Source organism: Nuphar pumila, chromosome 13, assembly GCF_984573655.1.
Source record: "Nuphar pumila chromosome 13, dmNupPumi1.hap1.1, whole genome shotgun sequence".
NCBI lineage: Eukaryota > Viridiplantae > Streptophyta > Magnoliopsida > Nymphaeales > Nymphaeaceae > Nuphar > Nuphar pumila.
Genome location: NC_143261.1, coordinates 12,720,104 through 12,732,059, shown reverse-complemented (window position 1 = coordinate 12,732,059; position 11,956 = coordinate 12,720,104). Strand labels below are relative to the sequence as shown.

General features: G+C 41.7%; 1 protein-coding gene across 1 annotated transcript in view; it reads right to left on the bottom strand.

Moving 5' to 3' along the window:
* Positions 1 to 533: 533 nt before the first annotated feature.
* The window catches only part of LOC149817797 (la-related protein 1C-like), a 32,267-nt gene continuing 20,844 nt past the window's right edge, over positions 534 to 11,956 (bottom strand). Inside the window, exons 5-6 of the mRNA XM_089984412.1 lie at positions 1,681 to 1,752; positions 534 to 1,589 (exon numbers count right to left, since the gene is read on the bottom strand). Of these exons, the coding sequence (XP_089840538.1) occupies positions 1,296 to 1,589; positions 1,681 to 1,752 (366 nt within the window). The 3' untranslated portion in view covers positions 534 to 1,295. The remainder of the gene's footprint in view (positions 1,590 to 1,680; positions 1,753 to 11,956) is intronic.

Here is an 11,956-nt window from a genome sequence, read left to right as displayed (position 1 = left end):
CTAAGGCTACAATATGCTTCCCACGGTCATAATTCAAGGGTATTAAAAAGTTCGACATAGTTCAGAGTTCCCTGCTACTCTCCCCTCTTTTTCCTGTTTTCCCATTTGCAATGCACGTAAAGAGACACAATGCATCTGATATGATAAAGTAACAATCCATCTCAAGATGAACAACTCCAGCATGACAAAGTTTGAGAACCCATAGACGAGGTACAATAATCAGCAATCTCATGTTGCAGAAAAAGTTAATACCACGTCTGCTTTGTAAATCTGGATGCAAAGAAGCAAAGAACGCAAAGGGTGGAGGTTCAGGAAAGGTAGTTACTACCATTAGTAGGGGACCTTTTCTCATGCCTTGTGATATATGATTGCTAAAGGTCCAAACAGAAAGCTCCCAACTTCATGCTAAAGACTTTCAATTCCACAAACTAGATAAGCTATAACTACCACTCAATGCTCTCAGCAGAAATATAGAACCCATGAAATAGAATGGGTGTGTTTCTACATCTAGGCAAACTCCATAATTGCTTAAGTAAACAAAAGCCAGAGAATTGGCTTGAATTATTATAGAATCACACTTCAAGTGCACCAATCAAACCAATTTACAGTCTACTTTCAATCAATGTGTTTTATGAAAAAATAATAATGAAGGTGAAGTTTCAAGGAATTATTATGTATCTATGTAACTATCTTTTTTCTAATTTTTTTTAACAGAGGAATAAAGGTGATAAATGCCCAGGGATGTCTTTAGTGAGAAGATAGATGTCTTGCCTCCAAAAGAATCTCCATCCACAGCGCTCTCCCAAGAAACATCCCAAATTGTTGGAAAAAATGCTCACTTTTCAAACCGCCAAAAAATTTTTGCCAAGCAAGCAAAAATAAAGCAGCATGGTTTATGTTGGGAAATCACTTAATATGATTCCATAACACCCCTAACTTCTAGACCCATGCCAAATCAAACTATACAGCCTAAAAATCACTCATCATTTACTCATCACCACATACTCTCAACCTTCTCTGCTTTTCCTTTTTTCCCTTGTTTTTTTCTCTTTTTTTCCTTTTTTCTTTTTTCTTTTTTCTTTTTCCTTTTTTTTTCTTTTTTCATTCCCCTATCCTGGAGAGGTCTAGCTGTCTACCATGCCTTTTAAGTAAGTTGTATAAAACCGCAACTTTTTACACAAGGCCCAAAATTTTCATTGCTTCCCCAATAGCATGAATCTCTTCCTTCTCCTCTGCACTCCATTGTGTGGCATGGACTCAAAGAAGTTGATGACACAGATCAGTGCTGATTACATTCACTGAAAAGAACCAATACTGTTAGCTGAAGGCATGCACTGTCCTATCACATCCCTGCTAGAGGAAAATGACTGGCTAGTGAACTCCGCAGATGATCTGCTCAGTAACTCATGATGAGTTTCTCCAGGAGGAACTCCTGAGAAAGTCTGTTGTACATACCCCTCTAGTCCAATGCCTCTCATTCGAGCAGCCAAATTATTAATGTTTGAAATAGCAGATACATTGGAAGCTGATGAAGAGTGTGGAGGCAAAAGCCAATTGCTCCAATCATTCTGCCTCCTTATTTTATCTCCCTACATGTAGATTAATTATAAGTTTATAACCCAATAGGAGCAGTTGCCGCATCTTACAAACAGACTGTTTTCAAGACCATGACAAACATACCTGAATTTCTACCACAGACGAGCCTCTCATGGAATCCAGTATGAATGGAATGTTGTTTGTTAACTGCCTAACCTGCACAGGGATGCTAATGAATTTTTTTTCCTTCCATAGATGAGAAATAATATGTGCAGATAAATGGCATTGATGCCCAAATCTCTCAAAATGGATGCAGGCAGAGCATTGACCTAAAAAACTAAACCATCCCAAGTACAACACAAGGGAAAACAAGAATACTCATGCAAACCAACCATATCATACTTGCAGAAGAAGCAATACATGAAGTCCAAAGAATCAATATGATTAGAAAAGTAATTAACACAATGTGATTAGAAAATTAGGTTGGCGTAATTGCTAAATGAAATGACCATACCAGACAGCTAATGGATCAACCATATGGGAGTTCAAATGGTTATGAGTCTCACAGTTACAGGTCTTTAGTAGTATTATTAATTTATCCTGAAGTTAGTCCAGTGTTAGGATAGACAAATTCATAAAAAAGCATAAATGTGGAGATAAAAGAATCACAAGCTCCTCTTCTAGAAGGCATTTCTAAAAATTCTTTTTTACACAAACATATATATGCATATATATATAATAACAGAATAGTTTAAAGATAGCATGTAAATATAGGGCTTTAAATATCAAATTCATAAATCCAATATGTGCGACCAAATATTAGTCAGTCATCATTATTTAGCATCATTGCATCTAAGAAAAACTGAGAGATATCATGTCCCTTGCTCCATGGTTATCAAACTTTTCAAAGGTATAAAAACCCGAACAGCCAAAAAGGCTAAATTTGTCATTATATTTTTAATTACCAATTTAATAGATATGCTATCATCAGTAAAAAGATTTGTCGGAAATGAGGATAATCTTGTACAGAGCAGTTCAATCAGTAAAACAGCTGCAGGTCATGACTTCTTCGGGATGCTATCAAATGGCCAAGCTGACCAGCTCCTTTTTAATTTAGTGAATTGGATCAGATAAGATGAGCTACGATTCGAAGAAATAGTTTAGCTTTTAAGGAAAATATTTAAGCTAATAATCATGTTCCAATAAAATATGAAGCGCCCATATTTCAACAGGAGTGAAGGACAAAGGGTCTGCACACCTGGCTAGGTAGGTTGGTTTAAGGCATTCAAGTTGAAGGTGTCACGAGTTCAAAACCAGGGATATGCATCCCTTACCTTAAGAGAAGGCCAATGCAAAATATAAAAAAAAAGAGAGAGAGCTATTCAGGTCAGTGGATAAATGAGAAAGTTCTAACAAAAAAAATATCTGCAATTTTCATATAAACCAATTTAAATGCTTTTGAAGTTATGCATGTCTACCCTTTTTTTTAATGACCAAGGAGAAAACCACCAATTTTCTGGTTGCCAGCAAGTACCATCATTTGCTGAGACCTGTTTCTGGACCACCTCGGTGTAACACCCCAGTGGCCACCCTGCCCACCGAATGGAGGTCCTAACTTCAGTCTGGTGGCAAAGGACACACCCCATGGGTATTGAACTCATGATGTCTTTCAACTTGAGATACAAAAGCCAGCACCACACACACACACACACCAAAAGCAGTGTGGAGCCCTCATGGACACGCATGTGACTTGCATTTCAAACTATCATTTATAAATTCTGTTTAAAATTCAACCAAGAATAAACTACACACAACATATAGGTTCTAAGCCATTACATGTGACAGGCAAGGTGTTTAATATAATTACACCATATTAAACATATCACAGATACATGCTAAATCATATTGTAGTGCACATATCTTTACAACCATATCAGTATGTCATACAATAAATGATGCCACAAGGGATTTTGACCCTACTAGTGACAGTCCCAAGCCCGGATAAAGCAAGAGGGTCGTAGTCGATAGCAATCAGCTGTAAAATTCTAGCCACATTCTATGAATATGATGATACAATAAGTGCTATAGTTGTATCATATGAGTTAACTGCACCAAAACATTGTATCATACGAGTCAACTGCACCAAAACATATAGTTTTGGATGAAACTTTTTTTTTACTTTCTGCCAGTTTTGGCCAAACATTTTAGAACAAATAGGGTCATCTTCACACCATTTTCACATACAATACACTAAAGAGCTCATTACCCTCCCATTATAGGTTCATACCTAAAAAATAAGGTTCTTAAAATTTGCCCTAAATTGACCACTACAGGTTCAATTTCTACAAGATATATGGGAGTTTTCCCTAATTAAACCTTTGGAAAGCCCTAGTTCACATGTGAGGCCATCAAATTGCATTTTTAAAGGAGTAAGAGGCAAAAGCAAGAGATAAGAGGTTAGATCTATTATTTTTAACGGAATTTCCAAAAATATTTTCTTTTCTTTTTTTATCAAAAATGAGCGACAAGACCCAACTTGAGACCATCATGTTCCTATACAAAAAGAATAGGTTGGCTATTCAATGCAACTACTGCAAGGAGTAAGGAGCTGCCTCTAATAACTTAAAGAGAATAGGTTGATGCTTAGAATGCTATGGAGGAGAAGACACACAAAAGCCCACATAATTTGCGTAAACCTTATTGATATGGGATGCCCTAGTGGGCAGAATACAAAAAGGCATAAAACTTGTGGCAAATAACAAAGATGCCACGTATACACAAGCACATGATTCAAACAATCACTATTATATTGCATCAAATGGAAGGGAGATAACTAAAATACCACCAGATTCATTTGACTAAAGCAATCGATGTGTTGAAATTGGCAGCAAGATGTTTCATAGCATTTATTTATCAAGTGGTAAGATGTTGATTGCTCTCTTTTTATCTATAAATAACATGAGAATATGTGGATATTGTTGCATGTTGCTGACAGATTTATTATGCACAATGGGTCACAAATATCATGTCTTAAGAAGATTTTACATGATAAATTTCAAATGAAAGCCTATAGTGAGCTACATTAACCTATTGGAGTTCCAGTAGGCAAAAAAGATGATTCTTTGACTTTGAATTATGATACATATGCGCTGGGTTTGCTTAAGTGTACAGGGAGGACCAATTGCAAACCTATGTAAACTCCCATAGCACTTGACACGCACTTACAGATTAAAGAGATCATTGTCAAAGCCAAAAAGCATATGTATAGCTGCTTTGTTAGTACACTATTGTACTTAAGCCTTATACAACCAAGATAAGTATATGCATTGAACCAACTATTGAAATTTACACATGCACCAAGAGTTACTCATCTCAATGCTATTGACAGGACATTGAGATATATCAAAGGAACATCCACAAAAGGTCTGATATGTAGGCAGTTGTATTCTCCTCAACCTACACAAGAATTCACATTTGTAGCTTACAAAGATGCCAATTGGACAGATTATTTAAAAACTAGAAGGTCAGTATCTAGTCCAGTACAACACAGTGTATATTAAATTAATAAGTATTTTATTCGTGAACCCACTTCTTAGAAGGCCATTGATCAAGTATCAGCCTCTCACAAAAGACTCAACAGCAGTAAAAGTTATGCATTCCTTGGCAAAAATGTACGTTTTAGTTAGTTGGTTAAGCAAAGTGACCTTTTCTATGAATGGTTCTTACCTGGTGTGGTCATTTTGATTTGGATCTCTAAGGCCCTGCACACGTAGGTTTCTCAATTACATACATGATTTAGAGTGCCACAAGTACTTTTAACCCTCATGGTAATGTGTTCCCTTCCTGCTTGTTTTTGTGGAAAACAATAGTCCCTTTCTTCATTGGTTCTTACCATCTAGAATTTGCTATAGTAAGTTACTCAAGTTGCTGTTTAGAAAGATGACTACAAAGACAAACTAACTTGCACGGGAAACCCTTGCATGTTAAAGTAAGCCAGGATTGCAAGTAAAATTATCCTTGTGTGCTACAAGGGGAACCACTGCATTGATCCAATACATATTTTCTAGATTTGACTGTGAAGCATATCTAACATTCATGCAAAAACCATGCTCCTCAGCAACAAAGAGAAGTTTCAGGCCTTATTCATCAGCTCGCTGTTAGAAATGTCGTGTTTGTATGTAAGGGTAAAGTGGTCAGATGCTGTGTTTTGTATTGTAATGTAATATGCTGAATGTATTAAGGGTAAATTAGTCTTTTTCAATACCCGAATACAATGTTTATATGTTGATTAATGAAAACAGAACCCACAAGGAAATATCATGGAATTCTTGGCTACACACCTTCTTGTCTTCTTCCTCTCTTCCTTTCTCACGTGCATGCTTTGTTGTCAAAAGCGAAACCTAGGTGGGCTAGGCACAAGGCCACCGCCTAGGCTTATGGGTCCATGGGGTAGGGCTCTGTTTTTTCCACCTAGGCTGCCTAGGAGACACCAATCCACACCTAGCATGCAGGGGCATATTTGTCAATTTTTTCAATGTTTTTGTCTCCTTCCTTTACTTTTTTTCTCTTCCTCCCTCCCCAAAAGCTTTCTTTTTTGTTCTCTCATTTTCTTCTTCTCCTGCTTTTTTATCTTCTTTTTTTACTTCCTCCTCCTTTCCCACCACCCCCAAAGCTTTCTTTTTTTGTTCTTTCATTTTCTTCTTCTTTTGCTTTTATTTTTTACCTTCTTATTTTTATATTTTTTCCTTCTCTTTTCTTCCTCCTCCTCCCCACCCCCCCCCCCTTCCCTTGTGCCTTCTCTTTTTCTTCCTCTTTCTCTTCTTCTTCATCTTCTTCTTTTTCATCCTTTTTTTTTCCTTCTTCCTCCTCTCGCCCCTCCACTCTCTTCTTTTTTCATTCTTTTTTTTTTGTTCAAATGTTTGCATGTGTTTTTAACACACACACACAAAATCTATTTTTTTAGCTCTCTCTCTCTCTCTCTCTCTATATATATATATATATATATATATATATATATATGTGAGAACAGGGTTCATCCTGACCCATTTTCCTTTACATCACCATTAAGACCCTCCAAATGTCAAAGTTTTAGGCATTTTATACTCAATTTGAACCCTTAGATATGTTTATCAATACTTATTTATTGAGAAACAAGCTTTATTTCAAATTGATTTGGTGTAAAAATGTGTATATTTTATCATGAAATTTTAGTATGATATCAACCGATGATTTTTTTTACCTCTTTAAAATACACACTTGAGCATAAAGATGCTTAATTAATTACATGTTTTCTATTCATCAACAATCATAAACACATCTAACGGTTCAGATCAAGCATAAAACATCTAAACACTGATTTTTGGAGGGTTCTAACAGTGAACTAACAAAACAGGGGCAAGATAATCCCCCCTCTTGATATATATATATATATATATATATATATATATATATATATATATATATAGTAATCCGATGGTGTGCCCCAAGTTTTGTTGTATGTTCAATATTATGCAATTTCATGAATTTTGCAACATGTTACACTGAATTACACACTTCACCCATAGTTACAATCATATGTTTGTTACTAAATTTAACTATTTATTATAATATTTTTGTTTTTCTTGATTTTTATTTTTCTAGTCCCGACTAGTCTTTTTAGGGGTCTTTTGCCTAGGCTCCAACTAGCGCTTTTGACAACTAAGCGTGTATGCAGTTCTCAGTGAAGGCACGGACTTTAATTCACTTCTCAAACATCTTGATGCAGAGCAAGATGAACCCGGGTCCATACAGCGTGACCCAAGAGGGGCCCGGATTTACACTCTGGGGATCGGACCCAGGCAACGGATCCAACCCAGATATTGGTTCCCAGACATGGGGAAGAGGTCTCGCTGCGTACCAATTCCAGACGAGCACAGAGGGTACCGGGCGGACGGCTCCAGATCCAGCAGCACACCGAAGGGGTATCGGGTCCGGGGCCGGACCCGATACTCGGATCTAGCCAAAGCCTTTAAAAACCCCTCTTGGGTTGCGTGCACAGAACGGAGAATAGAAAAACCGCAGCAACGTTGTCTTTCGTTGTTTCTCTTTTGTTCCTTTTCCAGCAAACTTTTGCCCTTGATTATTCCTTTTTTTCTGTTGCTTTCGTTGTTGCTTTCACGCCCTATCAGTTCTTGCATTTCCAAGTATTCATCGTTGTTTAGTGGAAGTTCCATTAAAAAGAAAAAAGAAACAATACAGCACCATGTTTTGGGTGGCTGTTTCCCTCTTATTATTGCACATCATACGTTCGTGAGCAGCGTGCCAACCATCTCAGCAAACAGGAGCATTGCAATCGACCTTCCACACGGCATCAGTTGGTAGGTCTGCCCAGTGACAGTCCCTTAACATGACTGTTTGGGGATTCTCACGTGACAGCAAAGAGCAGCCACATCAGATTCAAAATACCGTGAAGGCTCCATCGTGCCCTCCCTGTATCAAATGGTATCAGAGCCTCGGGCATCCTCTACCGCCGGCAGCATGCCACCAAACGTGAGGAACGATCCGGCGAAGGGAAGGGAGCAGGAGGACACTGGCAGCGACGGTCAAATGTCGCGTATGATGGAGATGATGACTCGAATGGACGAAAATCTGTTGCATGTCAACCGGGACATGGCCAGCATGTCGAAATGACTCGATGGGGTCGAAACTCGGATCGCGGTCATCGAGTCGCGGATGGAGCCGCATACGGTGACTACACGTCAAAGGGGTTCGAGAGTGGCCGACGATGTTGTCATCCTCAATGAAGCTGCGGCAGTCGACCCAGATCAGCCGATGCACGTTCAGTCTGTACAAGACAAAGGTCCGAATTCGACTCTCCCTCCCCTATCCGATCTACCTCCTTCGCTCCAGACGAACCAGAGGATCCACGCAGGTATGCCCCCCCCCCCCCCCGGTTTACCCCTTTCACTGTAGCAGACTCCTGCGGCTGCACCGCTGGTCGAACCTGCCCTGCAGGACCCCAGTTTCACGCTGGGTCCTGCCGAGGGTCCAGGCTCGTGGTCGCGAGCCGCTGGGATGGCACCTCTGATTGGGTCGTGCCAGCAGAGTCCCAGCATCACGTTGGGTCGGGTTGTTGATCCAAGGGTGTCGACCCGACCCAAGAAGGCGATTGTTTTTTATGATTCAGTACGTGGGAGCAAGAAAGCAAAAAATCAATGGTCGGGTCCGGGCCCGAGAGGGTCCAGACCTGAGTTCGCGAATACCGGACTGGGCCCAGGTTTCGGGGACCACCCTTTGGGTCCACGGGAGCAAGTCCGAGTGTCGAAACCTCTAACCTGACTTACCCAGTTGGGTTTGGTTCGCGGATTGCCATGAACCTAACCCAACCCATTAATTTTGAACCTCAAAATGGACCCTTTACCGACTCAAACTCATATCGGGCCCGAACAGAGCTCCAATTTGGATTTGAGCCGGGTCACAACAAGGCCCATAATCATATGGATCGTGGATTGAGTTCAAATCAAGCCTTCTATCCACACAACTCGATCCTCGATCCAACCTATCCAAATCTGGGTCCGACGAGTGGTTTAGGACTTGACCTGATCCATATCCAAACGGGTAATTCATCCCAGTACTGCACTACCCAAATCCAGTTCCCTTACCCGGCCCAAGCCTTTAACCCAACCCAGATCCAGAATCACGTACCAAACCCAATCCACTACCCCTACCCTAATACAACCCATAACCCAGACCTGTACTATCACGTTCCTATCCACCTAGAGCCAGAGACCCGGCAGCTCCATCCCCCTTACCTTGGGCCTCTTGTCATACAGGTGCCACAACGCCAACCACAGATAGCTCCCGCCCACGAACCAGCCAGACTGAGGCAGATTCAGTAGGGACCGACGCGACCAGAGCGCCGACAACAGGTTGTCGGAATTCGTCAACCCCAGCAGCCAGGCGAACAGGACCACAGAGATGAAGCAGTGTGGGATGATGACACCTTCTAGAACGAGCATCCCACAGGAATGGTGGAGGCCCGACAACAGAGAGCACCAGAGTGCCCCTCCACGTATGGGGTGAAGTTGGAGCTTCCTGAGTTCGCAGGTCGGTTTGATGTGAAGCAGTTCTTCGATTGGTCATATGTCGTCCAGTTCTTCTTCGACTACCACGATGTCGCTGAGCATAGTCATGTCTCCCTAGCCTCTACTTGGTTGAGAGGCCTAGCACAGACATAGTGAGTTGAACTGCAGAGGTCAAGGGAGCGGCAGGGATTAGAGCGCGTACAGACTTAGGAAGAGATGCAGCGGTTGATGCAGTCTAAGTTCATAACGTCCGATCACGGCGAGAGAGCCTAACAAGGAGTACCTGACCTTTTGTCAAGGCACCAATACTGTGGCGGATTACACTATTGAGTTTCATCGTCTTTCCCCACAAGTGCAGATCGAGGAGACCGCCCGCCAACAGGTCACGAGGTATATTTTTTGTCTCCGTCCTGCTATTTCTGACGACTTCAGTTGTATCATAGTTGAGTCATTGGATCAGGCAAGTAGTTATGTCATGAATGTGGAGGAGAAACTGAAAAGGAGGCAGGAACATAGGAACATCCCGTAGTGATCAGTCCAGTCAACCCAAGTCGAGTTTCCCAACCAAGAGAGCGAGCTCCCCTAGGAAAGAGGACTCAAAGTCCACCCTTGGAGTCGACCCTAGCAAACACGATCAGTTTGGACCCGCGTACCATACCAGATCCAAAGGTAAGCCCAGTGAGTTCATTGTTCGATGTTTTACGTGTCTAGAGTTAGGTCATATTGCGTCCCAGTGTCCCACCATGAGTAAAAACACCCATCTTGCAGAGGGCATTGTTGAGTCCGCGTCCGATAGTGATAACAAGGGTGAGTCGCCTGTTGAGAGAAATGAAGAGATGAAAGTCATAGAGTTCGATGGCAGCCTTGAAAATTTGTTAACCATCCGTCATGTTTTGACCACATCCCGAGAGTCAACCCCGACAAAATGGTTGCGGAATAATATTTTTAGAACCCGGTGCAACTGTGAAGGGCGGCGCGCATGTGATGTTATCATTGATACAGGAGCATGTGAGAATACGGTGTCTGAGAGTATCGTGTCCACCTTGAACTTAAAAACAGAAAAATTGTCTTAACCCTATAAAATGGCATGGTTCAAGAAAGGGAACGAGGTACCCCATCACCCTGCGTTGCCTAGTTCGATTCTCCATGGGGGAGCATTACCACGATCAAGTATAGTGTGATGTGGCCCCTATGAGTGCGTGTCACATCCTTTTGGGATGCCCCTGGCAGTTTGACCGTAAGACCATATATGATGGCCGTAGGAGCACATACACATTTGTCTTAGAGGGTCATAAGATAGTTCTTCTTCCCACCAAGGAGACCGGGTTTCCCCGACTCACGGGCCAAGTACACCAATGTTTCCTCCTTGAGCTGCCCGAAAATTGGCATATTTCTCCGACATTTAATGTGTATGATCTAAATGCTTACTGTGAGGACAACAAGTCGTCAGAGTCGACTTCTTCCCAACCAGGGGAGAATGATGCAGAGCAAGATGAACCCGGGTCCATACAGCGTGACCCAAGCAGGGGCCCAGATTTACACTCTGGGGATCGGACCCAGGCAGCGGATCCAACCCGGATATTGGTTCCCAGACATGTGGAAGAGGTCTCGCTGCGTATCAATTCCAGACAAGCATAGAGGGTACGGGACGGACGGCTCCAGATCCAGCAACACACCGGAGGGGTATCGGGTCCGGGGCCGGACCCGATACTCAGATCCAGCCAAAGCCTTTAAAAACCCCTCTTGGGTTGCGTGCGCAGAACGGAGAATAGAAAAACCGCAGCAGCTTTGCCTTTCGTTGTTTCTCTTTTGTTCCTTTTCCAGCAGACTTTTGCCTTTGATTATTCTTTTTTTTTTTTGTTGCTTTCGTTGTTGCTTTCACGCTTCCAATTATTCGTCGTTGTTTAGTGGAAGTTCCATTAAAAAAAAAAAGAAACAATACAGCACCACGTTTTGGGTGGCTGTTTTCCTCTTATCACTGCACATCGTACGTTCGTGAGCAGCGTGCCAAAAATCTCAGTAAACAAGAGCATTGCAGCCGACCTTCCACACGACATCAGTTGGTAGGTCTGCCCAGTGACAGTCCCTTAACCTGGCTGTTTGGGGATTCTCACGTGACAGCAAAGAGCAGCCACATCAGATTCAAAATACCGTGAAGACTCCATCGTGCCCTCCCTGCATCACATCTCCATATTAATAGTATTCTTGATGACATGCCATCTACATTCACTAAAGAAAACCCAAATAAAAACACACCATTCAACAACTAGATCGGCTAAGCAGCTGCATTTTGGCTTGTAATTTGTAAATGAGTTGTCAGTAGTTGTAAGATGGAGAAATTCAGCAAAGAGATGTAA